Here is a 14,840-nt window from a genome sequence, read left to right as displayed (position 1 = left end):
AAATTTTCAGCGCCTTTGAGTAAACACCAAGGAACATGATTACTGGGTCACATGATAAGCATATGCTTAGTTTTATAAAAAACTGCCAAAATGTCTTCTGAAGTGGCTATACTATTTTCCAATATTACCAGTAATGAATGACAATTCTTGTTACTCCACATCCTTGCCAGAATTTGGTGGCATCAGTGTTTGGGACTTGTCCAGTCTATTAGTGTGCAATGCTTTCTCACTGTTTTAATTTCCTTTTCTCTGATGATATCAATATGATATGGAGCATGTTTCCATGTGGTCGTTTGCCATCTGTGTATCTTCTTTGGTGAGATGTCTGTTAAGGTTGTTGGCCCATTTTTAAATTGAGTTGTTTTCTTATTGTTGAGTTATAAGAGTTCTTTGTATATTTTATATTAATGTCCATTATCATGTGTGCCTTTTTGCAAATATATTCTCCCAGTCTGTGGCTTGTTTTCTCATTTTCTTGACACTGTCTTTCACAGAGCAGTTTTTCATTGTAATGAAATCCAGTTTATCAGTTATTTCTTTAATGGATCATGACTTCAATGATGTATCTAAAAATGTCATTGCCATACCGAAGCTCCATCTAGGCTTTCTCTTATTATCTTTTAGGTGTTTTGTAGTGTTACATTTTACATTTAGGCCCATGATCCATTTTGAGTTAATTTTTGTGAGGGTTGTAAGTTATGTGTCTAGATTTTTTTTTTTTTGGCATGTGGATGTACAATTGTTCCAGCACCATTTGTTGAAAAGACTGTCTTTACTCCATTGTATTGCCTTTGCTCCTTTGTCAAAGATTAGCTGGTTATATGGGTCTCTTTCTGGGCTCTCTTTTTTCTGTTCCATTGATCTGTTTGTTTTTGCCAAATGTTTAATAATTGGTTGGCCCTAATGTATGAAAGATTCACTGTCAGAGTTGTAGACATAATTCTTTCTATAAGAATACATGGTCACACACTTTATTATTGCAGTGCTCACACACTTTTAGATTTTGATATCAAAAAACTATCAACAAAAGTTGATGCCCATGCCTTCATTAAGTGCCCACTACTCTAGTTTACTAAAATGAAAATGATACCTTTTGATTTATCTGCTTATGAATCAGTTGTTTTCTGCAATATAAATACAAAAAAATCTCTGATTCAGCTTAATTAAACTTAATTAAAATGCTTATGTCTACCTCTGATTAAGAAGAATCCAATCTGGCTTCCAGGTGGCTCAGTTGGTTAAGCGCCTGACTCTTGATTTTGGCTCTGGTCATGATTTTAGGATCATGGGATCGAGCCCCATGTCAGGCTCTTCATTCAGTGCGGAGTCTGCTTGTCCCTCTTCCTTTGCTCCTCCCCCTCCTCTCTCTCAAATAAATTAATAAAATCTTAAAAAAAAATAAAAATCCTTGTATCATTATTTAAAAAGTCACATAGGTGGAGACAGATCCACAATTAACCATCATCCATTAATTAAACCAATCCTTAAGTCAAATATCTTTCAGGTAAATGTATTATATTTCCTATTGATGTAAAACAGGCACCTTGAGCTTATTTCCCTCTCCCCTCTGCATTCCTCTCAATCTTCTCCATCTTTGTTAATGGCAACTGCAATCTTTCAGTTGCTCAGGCCAAAAATCTTGCAGTCCTTCTTGACTCCTGTCTCTCATACTTCATATCCAACACGTTGGCAAACCTTATCAGCAGTATTCTCAAAATATATTCAGGATTTGGCCACTTTACCCAACTTGTACTTCTGTCATCTTGGCCAGATTCTCACCATCTCTTGTCTAATTTATTGCAGTTGGCCTCCAGACTTTGTTTTTGTTTTTTGGTCTGGGTCTACCCTATCTATTCTCAATACACTTGTACATTCAACATGCATGTCTGAATGTTCTCTTAGCCCACATTTTCCAAGCACTTTGCCCTCAGACATGATGTTACCTTGAGGGACCTGAAACAAAAATCAATTCATTCCTTTCAGTACGCAGCATCTGCCTTTTCAGACACTCCTCTTTTCATGCTTTGAATGTTGCTAGAATCACTTGAGTGGACCCCATGCTTCCAGTTGCTTCCTTTCTACCACAGCCACCATCAGACCATCAGAGTTCTTTCAAAACTATGGCCTCATTATGTCATTTTCTTGCTTGTGAAAACCTGTTTTCCCTCAAAATTATTCTATCAGCTTGTGCAGGCTTCATCTCCTGCACTTGTATCCCATATACTAACAATTTTTACTACTCCAACTAAACAGAGCACAGCTTAGGAAATCTGTTCACTTTTAAAAGCTGGGTTAAAATGTTATCTCTTCTTGGAGGTCTTCCTGATACTCCTGCCCACAACCACAGCACTATTGTTTCTTTAGCTCTAGTCTGTGATACTTTATTTTCTTAGCACAGACCTTACACAGTCTAACTGGGAAATAAGGGTATATCTCTTACCACTAGATTCTGACCTTTTTTTATGAGCAGGGGAGCTAATTTTTTACCTTGTATCCCCATTGCCTTAATTCAGAGACTCATTTATATTACTGGTCAATAAAGATTTTGTTTTAATCTCTGAGTCACTTAAAATGTTACCATAGCAAACTAAAATATAATTGAGCACCATGATATCCCTAATTCCAACTACTTTCAGTCTAAAAATAAAGAGTATAACCTAGATATCCTCTGAATCTCCATGGCCATATGTTCTTCATGGCAGTGTGCATGACCATTATAACTTAGGCATAAAACCACTTTGAATTTCAGAAGAATTCACCCATACCAGCAGTCTAAGCACTTAATGACCAAACTTGCAGGACAATGGTAAAGTATTTGCTAGCTCCTGCCATCTTGCTATTTTCTTGACTTCTCCCTTTGCCTTTAGCACATATTTATCTTTTGTATTAGAATTTTAAAAATTCTCTGTAAAGCCTTTCTTCTGGCCACATGACCCACAAGAAATCACCTAACTTAAGTAGGCTTTTCTAGATATTTTCTCAGCTAAGGAGATTTTTGTGAGATTCTCAATCTAGCTGGTAAGAGAGGAATATTTTCTTTTGGCTACATCTTCTGCTGAGAAACAATTTTGCAGCATTTTGCCAGTTTATCCATAAAATTCTCTCTCTAAGCATGGGTAAGAGGAAGGCAAACATGCTATTTATTGTGGTACTGGGACTCAAAGCCCATCTATCCATACTCCCCTGTCCCAGCAATGTTTCTCAAACTGCAGCGTGCATTTAGGAGCACCTGGTGGGTCTGTTTAAAGCAGACTGCTGGATCCTATCCTGAGTTTCTGATTTAGCAGGTTTGGGGGTAGGCAGGACTTTGCATTTCTAAGTGGTTCCTAGGTGATGTTTCTGATAGCTGCCATCAAACAAAAAACAGAAGTGTTTTTAAAAATATGTTTAGGTCAGGGTGCCTGGGTGGCTCAGTGGGTTAAGCTGCTGCCTTCGGCTCAGGTCATGATCTCAGGATCCTGGGATCGAGTCCCATATCAGGCTCTCTGTTCAGCACGGAGCCTGCTTCCTCCTCTCTCTCTCTGCCTGCCTCTCTGCCTACTTGTGATCTCTCTCTCTGTCAAATAAATAAATAAAATCTTTAAAAAAAATATGTTTAGGTCACAACCCAAATTAAATTCAAATCCCTGGGGACAGATTCCAGGCCTCATATTTTTGAAAATTCCTCAGGTAATTCCAACATGCAGCTAAGTTTAAGAATCTATGCCCTGAAGGATTGAGCAAAACTCCTCCGATGGCCCAGTTAAAGTACTTCTCAGGAAGATGCCTTTTATGGGACCTGAGACCATTTATTTTCTATGTAATAATTTTTCCTCTTATGAGAAGCAAGTAAGATCAAGAGATCGTGATTACTGGGAATTGTGCTTAAATAAGGATCTTACCTAGAAGGTAAGTTGCACACTTACTTTGGGACTGTTAATACTTGCATATTGCCAAGAGCCTTCCTTTGTTTAGAAATCATGTTTGCTATTTACATTTTAGGAATTAAAGAAGAAAGGGAGAGAAGGAAAGTGGGAAGCAGGGAAGGAGGAAGGACAAAGACCTGGCTCAAATGTGGCAAATGCACTGTGAACTTACATCACTTCTGGTTCACAAGTTCTACCCAAGAGAAGTAATAAATGGGGTTCCCTTAAAAAATGTGCAAAGCTATGTAAGTTACAAAGCTGAAGCCTGGAACAGAGTGGATGATATACAGGTCTTCCTTGGCCTTGTATTTGGAGTGGAATAAAAGTAGAGTGAAACACTTTTTGGTATCTTATGATCTCAATCTCATTGCCATCAAAAGAATTAAATTAAGTACCCGCCCAAGGAGAGAAGTCATCCTTAATTTTGGCAGGCCCTAGGTTAGGCTCCTTTCAGTTTCTATTTCAGTCAGTTGCTAAGGTTATGATAAGAGTTGTTCTCTAGCCTAGCTCAATCAGGCTGCCATCTTACATCTGTCTGGAAATGTATGGCTTTTGATTACTTGAATTGTGGCAGCATTAGAGTTTAAGGATGGCCAGGACACAAGGCAGAATCTCCAGCCCATTTTCCTTCCCTTTTTTTCTATGCACAGAACCTACGTCACAGGTAGCAAATTAGTAGGTCTAGTTTACAACTAGAATTCCGTTTGGGAGAATTTTTTGATCAGAGCACAAGCTCTACTTCTCACTACTTCTGGAGATCTTGAGTCATATTTATTTTTTTTTTATTTTTAAAGATTTTATTTATTTATTTGGCAGACAGAGATCACAAGTAGACAGAGAGGCAGGCAGAGAGAGAGGAAGGGAAGCAGGCTCCCTGCTGAGCAGAGAGCCCGATGTGGGGCTCGATCCCAGGGTCCTGGGATCATGACCTGAGCTGAAGGCAGAGGCTTAACCCACTGAGCCACCCAGGCACCCCGTTGAGTCATATTTAAATCAACTGCAGCTGCTTAATTTTGAACTGGTACCTTGTCCCAAATTGTTCAAGTTTGTTTCCCGAGAGGGCCCAGTGTTCGTCCTCTCTTCCTTGATTATCTTCATTTAGATTGAGAACTACCCTATGATTCAGCAATTGTACTACTGGGTATTATGCACCCAAATGTTTACAGCAGCAATGTCCACAATAGCCAAACTACGGAAAGAACCCAGATGTCCATCAACAGATAAATGGATAAAGAAGATGTGGTGTATATACACCATGGAATACTATGCAGCCGTCAAAAGAAATGAAAGCTTGCAATTTGCAAAGGCGTGGATGGAACTAGAAGGTATTATGTTTAGTGAAATAAGTCAATTGGAGAAAGTCAACTATCATATGATCTCCCTGATATGAGGAAGTGGAGATGCAACATGGGGGGTTAAGGGGGTAGGAGAAGAATAAATGAAACAAGATGGGATTGGAAGGGAGACAAACCATAAGTGACTCTTAATCTCACAAAACAAACTGAGGGTTGCTGCGGGGAGGAGGGTCGGGAGAAGGGGGGTGGGGATATGGACATTGGGGAGGGTATGTGCTTTGGTGAGTGCTGTGAAGTGTGTAAACCTGGCGATGCACAGATTTGTACCCCTGGGGATAAAAATACATTTTATGTTTATAAAAAATAAGAAAAAATTTAATGTTTGGTAATTCTGACAAGCTTTGGGGATGGGGCATATCAAGTACTGCACATCATTCCCCTAATATTTCGTTGTTCTCTGTCCCACCTTGACCTCTCATGTCTCTCATACTTTTATCCCTTTTCTGAAGCCTTGCGGCCAAGAAAAATCTGTACTCCTCAGAGACTCATCTTATTGTTTCTCTTAAGTGGACTTATCAAGAGTTTTCCTAACAAAGATTGCTTGTTAAGACAAATTTTCATACTTTTATTTTTTAAAGAGAAGTTTCCTTTAATTCCATTTATTGGCCCCATACAATATGCCAGGTGTTATATTAAACACTTTCTGTACATTATTCTACTTAATCCTAATAATCCCTTGAGGGAGACAGTATTAATCCATTTTAGATAAAACTGCTGTTAAAGGAGGCTAAGAAATTTGCTTAAGAGCATATAGATCATAAATAGTGGGACTGAGATTTGAACCTAAAATGGACATCACAGCTTACGTTCCTAATCACCACTATGAAGGCAGAGGCTAAAGGACTGAGCCATCCAGGTGCCCCTCCATCATCGTTTTAGAATTTTTTTTTTTAAAGATTTATTTATTTATTTGACAGAGAGAGAGAGAGAGAGAGAGAGAGAGATCACAAGTAGACAGAGAGGCAGGCAGAGAGAGAGAGGGAAGCAGGCTCTTTTCTGAGCAGAGAGCCCGATGCGGGACTCGATCCCAGAAACGTGAGATCATGACCTGAGCCGAAGGCAGCGGCTTAACCCACTGAGCCACCCAGGCGCCCCCATCATCGTTTTAATAGAGTTGGCTGTGGACTGTGCCTGAGCCTAACATCACAACCTTCTAATTATTGAGTAAATTACTGAGGACGACATTTTGTTTTCTATGAGGTCTAGAACGAACCATGAGATTACCTAGGTCCACAGCTTATTCCAACTGGCTTAGGGGGCATGTACCCTTGAAAAGATATCGTAAAAATACAAAAAGGATATGAAATATTAGATGAGTGAGTGGGCCAGGTCCTCCAAGCTTGAAGTCGATAGAGAAGTCTATATGGAAAAGGTGAAGTTCCAGTCCAGTTTTGAAGAACTAAAATTTGAAGCTTTCCTTCAAAAACCTCCCAGGAAGCTGGAAGTACATTCCTGGTCGGAGGCCCAGCGCAAACTTGTTTTACCGCAACCTGCGCCGCAACCCAGCAGAGCTACTCACACTAGCTCCTCAACCTTCGGCATTTCAACCAGAAAGTACCTCCCAGCGGGCGTTGCCCCTCCAGGCTCAGCGTATCCGCGCGAGGAACCCCGAGACAGCGTCCACCTCGCCCAGCTTCCGCTTCCGGCCCTTCAGGCCCCGCCTCAGCGGGAAAGGTGGTGGGCGGGAGGGGGCAGAGAGCTGGGAAACTGTACGCCTCGCGCAGGCGCACCGCGGGCGACTGCAATGGCGATGTCGTGCCCATTGAATAGGTATCTGCTGCTCATGGCGCAAGAGCACCTGGAGTTCCGCTTGCCGGTGAGTCCGCAGCGCCCTCCACAACTTCTTGACGGGAGAGGACGGCACGGTGGGGGTTGGTGTGCGGACGGCGGAGATCTCAGCTTGAACAAGCCGGGATCCGGGGGTGTTTGCTTGTCGGAGGTATCACGCGTCCCTGGTCCCTCGGGCCCTGGGAAGGATCCTAGCTCGGCGGAGGGTGTGTGAGAGAGAAGTCCAAGACAGACTCTCACAGACTTGCCAAGCATTTTCATTCATTCTTCTGCCCATGCGTCAGGTATTGGAGTTGGGCCGGTGGATATGACCCGTCGTCTCGCTCCAGGAGCTCTTCCCCCAGCAGAGAATAGAGTCAGCTAACGGAAATGCCCAGTGCAGTGTTTTAAGTGGCAAATATGCGGGTCAAAGCCCGTGGAGGAGGATGGGATTTCTGGAGGTGGTGGTTGGTGGCAGGGATTAGATGATGGAGAAGTTGGGAAAAGTGTTTCATTCATTCAGAACATTTTCAGAGTGCTTGTAATTGCATGTGCTGGGCGCTGGGGATATGGAAATAGTAAAGACGGTTTCTGTCTTCAAGGATTTTACTGTTTAGGCTAAGGTCCGCGTATATGTATGAACATTTTAAGAAATAATATTTTTAAGTGCAGTGGTAGATATGTAGGGCGATACGAGAGCATAGAAGGGGAATCTGATCCACCTGATGAGTGGGGGATGTTGGCCATTAAGAGGGCATGCATGAGGATATGACACTTCAACAATAACTAAAGTATCAGTAGGAGTTAGCCAGGCCAAAGATAAATAAATTAGAATTACAATTCAGTATTGAATTATGAAATATTGTAGCTGAGAGTGACAGAAAAAAAAAAAAAAAAAAGAGCAGGAGATGTAGATAGGGTCCAGAAAATGTAAAGCCTTGAGTACGCTGGAAGGGAAGAGAACATTTATTTGCTTGTAAGGGAAATTTACTGAAGAGTTTTGAGCAAAGAAGATTTTTTAAGAAAAAATCACTTTGGCAGCAATAATGAGGATAGATTTGAGAGGAATAAGTCTGGAAGCAGAGACCAGTTAGCAGCCTGTTGAAATAGTCTTGTTAGTAGAATAAGAAGGCCTGAATTAAGGCAGGGGTAAAAGCATGGGATAGATGGAACATACTTAGGTGATGAAATCATCATCACTTGATGATTGACTATGGGGGGGACAGGGGCCAGTCAAGGATGACTCCTGGGTTGCATCTCCACTTAAAATGTGGAACACAGGCAGATGAAAGATTTAAATTTTGGTTATGCTGAATATTGGTTATGTGTTTCTGTAATATCAAGTGGAGATGACCGGGGATGGCGGGGGTGGGGGGCGGGACATTGAACTTAGAGCTATACATGAAGTACAGTAGAGTGGTCTGGACTGGTAATAGATGTTTGGAAGCTTCTGCATATGAACATCAGGGGAGGAAGTGAAATTATTCATAGAAGGCATAATGTTGAAAGAGTGGGGGGCCAAATACAGGAGCTTGGAAGTATTGATAGTGGGGGGAAGTGAAAAAAGAGGCGGTAGTGAAGAGGTTTGGCAGGTGTCAGACTAGAAAGACTTTGCGGGCACAGAAATCAGGAGGGTAAAGTTCTAGGAATTTTGCTAATACTATTGTATAGAGTTTTAGAGTGGGGTGGTGAGCTAGATTGCTTGATTTAATGATCACTGGAAAATGAGGAAGGGGAGATAGACTGCTCTTAACTGGAGAGTAAGAAGGGAAAGTAGAGATTGGTTAACAGTTTGAGGAAGGCCTAGGTTTAAGCAGAGTTCACAGGCTGAACAGAAGGGGAGAATGGGTATAAGGGCACTGTAGGAGGTTGGCCTTTCACTAGAAGGGGGGAGTGGGCAAGGAGAGTTAAGCTGGAAATGAGGTAGCTGCCTGAGGATCTGTTTTCTAGGTTATGAATGAGTTAAGGTTGTTTCTTGAGAGATCAGGGACCAAGCAGTTGAGTGGAGACATTGGGGAAAAATAGTTAAATTTGAAATAGTCATTGAGAGTAAAAGAGGGAGCTGACAAGTTAAACATTGAGAACACAGGTATTAGAGCAATGCTGGAAATCCAGCTAGGGTGATGATCATGTCTTTGTAATTGTGCTGCTATTTCTCTACTTTTCTTCAGTTGTGTGCCATTCACTGGCCTGAGGAACAATGAAGGAAGACTGTGGCATTGATTCAGGATTAATGTTTTGCTAAGCAGGTGCACTGGCAAGATAGGGGCGTAAAGGCATAGAATTTCATGGAGGAGGTAATATTTTAATAGATCTTAATTGATAAAGAGCTATTTTGTGGATAAAGAGGATTGGAAAGCGCTCTTCAGTAAGAAACAAAAACAAGTGAAAGGAGTTGATTATGGTGGTTTGGGGTGTGGGATGTGGGGAGTGAGGATGAAGTAATGGGCAGTGGGGGTAGAGAGGTGGGTAGGATCCAGAGTTTGGAATGCTTTGAAACCATTGCAAGGAATTGGTATTTTATTTTAAATTTAAAGGGGGAGCCATTGACTCTTTAAGCTAGGAAGTGACAATTTTTTTTCTTTCTAAACCAGTAAGTGACTAGTAATCATTTGTGTTTTAGAAGGAGAATTCTGGAGCACCAGAGAAGGAATACTGGAGTGGAAAAAGAGGCCAAGGAGGTTGTGTGCCTTAGTCCAACAATGCAGTGAGGGTGGAGTGGTTAGGCTGCAGTCTTCAAAATAGCATCCCTAGTACTTGGACATTTTACCTGTTTGTCTTAAATTTTTCTTTTTTTTCTTTTTTAAAAGAATTTATTTATTTATTTGACAGAGAGAGAATACAAGTAGGCAGTGAGGCAGGCAGAGAGAGAGAGGAGGAAGCAGGCTTCCTGCTGAGCAGAGAGCCCGATGTAGGACTCGATCCCAGGACCCTGGGATCATGACCTGAGCCAAAGTCAGTGGCTTAACCCACTGAGCCACCCAGGCGCCCATCTTTGTCTTAAATTTTTCTTAGTGTCTTACCCTGGTGTCAATTTCTTACTCTGGTGTCAGTTTAATCTCCCAAAAAGCTCATTTCTCTTTTTAAAATTAATTAATTAATTAATTAATTAATTAGACAGAAATCATAAGTAGGCAGAGAGGCAGGCAGAAGAGGGGTCGAGGGGTGGGGAGCAGACTCCCTGCTGAGCCCAGAGACAGATGCCGGGCTTGATCCCAGGACTCTACCCACTGAGCCACCCAGATGCCCCTCATTTCTCTTTTCCACCCTCATTGTCCCAAGGCTGAAACTTCCTAGTCTGGCATTAGCCCACTGTTGCATGGTTCTTTGTCTCCCCCACTCCCACCTCAGTGCAGCCACGAGAGAATCCCCATCATTCCCTGAATGATGCTCTCAGTTTTCAGGCTTTGGCCTGTGCTTCCTTTTGTCTAGTTGGGTCTTCTTATTTCAGTCTTCTATCTATTGATTTTATGTAGTCAATCTTCATAGAGATTTACCCACATATTTATTTTAGGTTTATTTTTTTACTTGATTCTTTTTCAACTCTACAGTTTCCTTTTTAATAGATTTTTAGTTTTTGCCTAAATTCTTAATTATGTCTTTTATCTCCTTGAATATAAAAAGCAGTTAAGTCTGACAAACTATAGAAAACACATATTAAATATGATAAAAGTAGTTCTGTGGGCCCATTGCTTCTGTGTACTGTTTCTCTTGGTTCTTTTTCATATGTGTGCTGGCTTATTTTTAAAATCTGCACTAGATATATTTGGAAAGTTATCTGAAGAAATAACAGGAGGCCTAGGATGATGTAAATCCTCCTGAAGTAGAAGCATTAATGATCTAGGATGCCTTAAACTCATTTCCAGGTATTAAGTTTTGTTTCTATTCTGGTTTATACATGTTCCTCTGGTATGTAGCTTTTGGAGATCCCAGTCCAAACTGGGTGGTCTGTCAAGCTATCTTTCTTTTCTATGGATGACACCATATTCTTTTTGTCCTTCTGGTCCATTAAGCTGTCAAAAGGACCATCTAGCCCCATAGCTGCTTTTGGAATTGGTCAATGTCCTGGGAAGCAAGTGGCTGCACCTTGAGATTTCTGGCTTCTCCTGAAGTTTGGTTTGGTAATTCTTGTAATTGCTCCATGCGTCCAAGCAGATGCCAGGTTTTTCTAGTTCTTCTAAGCAGAAGGCTGAATCTGAATTACCTAGTTTGCCATCGCTAGAAGGGGAAGTCCTCTTTCGTCTGTGCAGATTCTCTCTGTATTGCAGGGCTTAAGTCAGTTTGCATGAAAACTTTTCTTCTGAAACTTAAGTGATCTTTTCTCCTTTGAACTCTAATGTAGTACCTTTTTGATTTTACTTTTTTCAAGAGCACTCACTGTTTTACAGCTCACATTTCAATTAACTAGGTTGAAAGTTTTGTTCTATTAGACCATAAGCTCCCTGAAGTGCCTTGTACATATTAGTTTCGTAGTAAGTATTGAGTGAGAAGATCCCTTTGAGAAAGGCAATCAAGAGGACAGTCTACACTTTTGAGTACATCTTCTGTTTTAGAACTGCTAAGTAGAAAAAAGAATGAGTAGCTGCATTTATGATTTAAAATGAGAGATTAGGAATATAATGTGGCCCTGTTTTACCTTTGTAGAGTTAATCAAGGCCTGTTTTAATTGGCGCCTGTCTTATTGTACTAGAGTTCAGACACCTGGGTTTTATTGCTGGCTCTGAAACAAACTAAATGGATGAAAAAGTGAGTGGCTAAAAGAACTGAAAAGCTCATGTGAATTAATGCATGAGGCATGCCCCAGATCATGCTGTATTTTTAGATCCAGTAAATTCTTTTGTTCCTAATATAGGAAGATTCTCAACTAGAAAGTGAATTTGCTTTAAGAGCGAAGATTTGGTGTTTTGCTTTTTCCAAGAAAAATTTTTTTTTTTAAAGATTTTCTTTATTTCTTTGACAGACAGAGGTCACAAGTAGGCAGAGAGGCAGGCAGGGAGAGAGGAGGAAGCAGGCTCTCTGCAGAGCAGAGATCCCGATGCGGGGCTCGATCCCAGTACTCTGGGGTCATGACCTGAGCCGAAGGCAGAGGCCTTAACCCACCGAGCCACCCAGGTGCCCCTTTTTCCAAGTAAATTGATGGCGTAGTATAATACAAGTTTTGCTCATAAATTTAAAACTTGGGTTATCACTATTATTTTAAATTTTATTTATTTATTTTTATTTTTTAAAGATTTTGTTTATTTGACAGACAGAGATCACAAGTAGGCAGAGAGGCAGGCAGAGAGAGAGGGGGAAGCAGGCTCCCCGCTCAGCAGAGAGCCCGATGCAGGGCTCGATTCCAGGACCCTGAGACCATGACCTGAGCCGAAGGCAGAGGCTTTAACCAAACACTGAGCCACCCAGGAACCCCTTATTTTAAATTTTAAAACGTTGCTTAAGTTTGGGATAGTGGAGCTAATACTATGCTATAAAACTTCAATAATCCTTCACTTTTTTTTTTTTTTTTTAAACTCTTAGAGCCTTTGTGGTTTGTTTTGGCCTGTTACTAGTTTTTAACAAGGTATCTCAGGACCAGCAAATTTTGCAATCAGATGCTCTGCCACTGAGCTTTACCTACAGAGCAGCAAATGTTGATGTTTTAAATGTGAAGCTGGAAATGAACAGTAATATTCTAGGCCAAAGTAACTTAATCTATAACTTCATTTTTTTTTTTTTTTGTTTTTGTTTTAAGAATGATAACTTGGTCAGTCTTGCTTGATTTCTTGAGCCACTGGACTTCAGTTTCATCATCATCTTGATTCCTTTACTTAACACTCTAGGTTTTGTGCCCTGTTGTCACAGACTTCTTTCCTTCATGAGGTAGCTATGAAGATTCCTATTTTCCAGATGAGAGAAGCGCCTTGTATAAAACCACATGGCCACTATTAGGAAGAGGTGAAAGTAAAATTATGATTCATCTAATTCCCAAGTCCCATGATGCCTTCTATTTAAATATGTGTCATGTGTGTTTCAAAATGACTTTGGGGTTACCTTCAGTATTTACTGATAGACTATGCAAGTTTTTGCTCTGTTCATATAATTCAACTGAATTTAGCCCCTTGTAAATCCAGGGATTAAAGAAAAAAATGTTGCATAGTCAAAAGGAAAAATAGAAAAAGTATGAATTGTTCAAACCTTCTATTCCTTTTGGTCTTGAGGTAGAGAATGTGGTGGTCTGGGTATACTCATGGTGCCTATGGCTCATGATGAGCTTGGTGTTAAAGGCCGCTTCTCCTAGTTGGGATGAAAGGGGACTGTAGGCACCCAGCAGAGAGGATGCATCTCTGATTGGGTTACCTCCTACGTGAGACCTACAGAGAGGTGTGGGATTCTACCTGCTTTATGGTAGAGCTCTAAGACTAAATTTGTTAGAATGTTATTTGAGGAGACTTAATTTGTTAGTATATATTGTAAAATTTATATAGTCATCTTGTATTTATCAGTGCAAAGTGATTGTTTCACAGAATGTAATATTATCTGAACATATTTCAACTTTGATTCCTGATGTTTTTAAAGTAGCTATTGTGTTCTCTTCCTAGTTCTGTAAATTGAGCCAGAAAGAAGAGGCTAACTTACTGTAACTTCTGTTCAATGAATCAACAGTGATGCTTCCTGGTTAATCACTTATTTCTTGTCTAAATATCCTCAACTTCTCTGTTTAATAATTCATTTTATTTTTACTGATCAGTTGTCAGATTTACTTGCCCATAGTTTTGTCATCTGTTTTTTTCCAAAATTGGGGCATTTTCTGAGCAGGTCTTTTGGCAGCCTTCTTGTTGTGTAAAATTTCTCAGAAATTACTTAACTGTGGTTGTGACTGTAAAATTTTTTCAGAACATAGTTGTAATTTGCCTGGTGCTGAAATTTAAATGCCCCAGGTAGGTCACTTAACCGAAGGTTAAGGTCACTTAACCACTCTTAAAAAATTCTTACTGTACATATATCTGTTAATAGACTTTGAGTTCCCTGTGTTAAAATGTGTTCTTTCTATAATATTTTCAATGTAGGAAATAAAGTCTTTGCTTTCACTTTTTGGAGGTCAGTTCATCAGTAGTCAGGAAACTTATGGAAAGGTAAGTTGAATTTATATTTTTCATTAGACCATATTTATAAGAATCTTGGGTTTGAAGAGAAGAACTGCAAACATTTATATTTATATAGCTACTTGTTTCTATTTCTAGGGGCAATTGAATAAAAAGGATTTTTTGGAAAAGTTGTGGTTTTGGAACGTCATTTAAGTTTATTTCCAGTATTCATTTAGTTTACTAGTTTTTAATTTTTGACTCAACACTTGTACTCTGCTTGGTATCTTTCTCTTAGTTGAAAAAAAAGGACTGTTTTCTGTTGATGAGGTATGATTAAAATTAGAATATAGAATTTAGCAGAATTTCAGACTTAATATTGGGAATTATACATTTGAAATTATGCATGTATAAGATTGTGAATTTTTGAGCTTTATATTTTGTATTTGATAGTTTATCAGTGTATTAGAGAAGTTTGGGAAATAAAAAAAAGTCATTCCTGGGCACCTGGGTGGCTCAGGGGGTTAAAGCCTCCGCCTTCGGCTGAGGTCATGATCCTAGAGTCCTGGGATCGAGCCCCTCATCATGCTCTCTGCTCAGCAGGGAGCCTGCTGCCTCTCCTCTCTCTCTGTCTGCCTCTCTGCCTACTTGTGATCTCTGTCTGTAAAATAAATAAATAATCTTAAAAAAGGAAAAAAGAAGTAATTCCTAATTCTTCTTCTTTCATGTGACTTACAATTTGAGGGTAGGGC

At 40.1% G+C, this 14,840-nt stretch overlaps 1 protein-coding gene across 8 annotated transcripts in view; it reads left to right on the top strand.

Moving 5' to 3' along the window:
- Window positions 1-6,913: 6,913 nt before the first annotated feature.
- TRMT11 (tRNA methyltransferase 11 homolog) overlaps window positions 6,914-14,840 on the top strand; it is a 58,502-nt gene continuing 50,575 nt past the window's right edge. For 4 of the 8 annotated variants that reach the window (XR_001181855.2, XR_006602356.1, XM_045066395.1 and 1 more), the window contains exons 1-2: window positions 6,915-7,076; window positions 14,074-14,139. Coding sequence is in view for 6 of the 8 variants with exons in the window: in XM_045066395.1 (XP_044922330.1) it covers window positions 7,005-7,076; window positions 14,074-14,139 (138 nt within the window). In the remaining 2 variants the exon portion in view is untranslated. Of the gene's footprint in view, window positions 7,077-14,073; window positions 14,140-14,840 lie in introns of all 8 variants that reach the window. The other 4 variants (XM_004740146.3, XM_013063427.2, XM_004740147.3 and 1 more) reach the window with 3 other exon arrangements.

The sequence above is a fragment of the Mustela putorius genome, unplaced genomic scaffold (assembly GCF_011764305.1).
Source record: "Mustela putorius furo isolate JIRA1106 unplaced genomic scaffold, ASM1176430v1.1 tig00003863_pilon_pilon_pilon, whole genome shotgun sequence".
NCBI lineage: Eukaryota > Metazoa > Chordata > Mammalia > Carnivora > Mustelidae > Mustela > Mustela putorius.
This window is presented reverse-complemented; position numbering and strand designations above follow the sequence as displayed.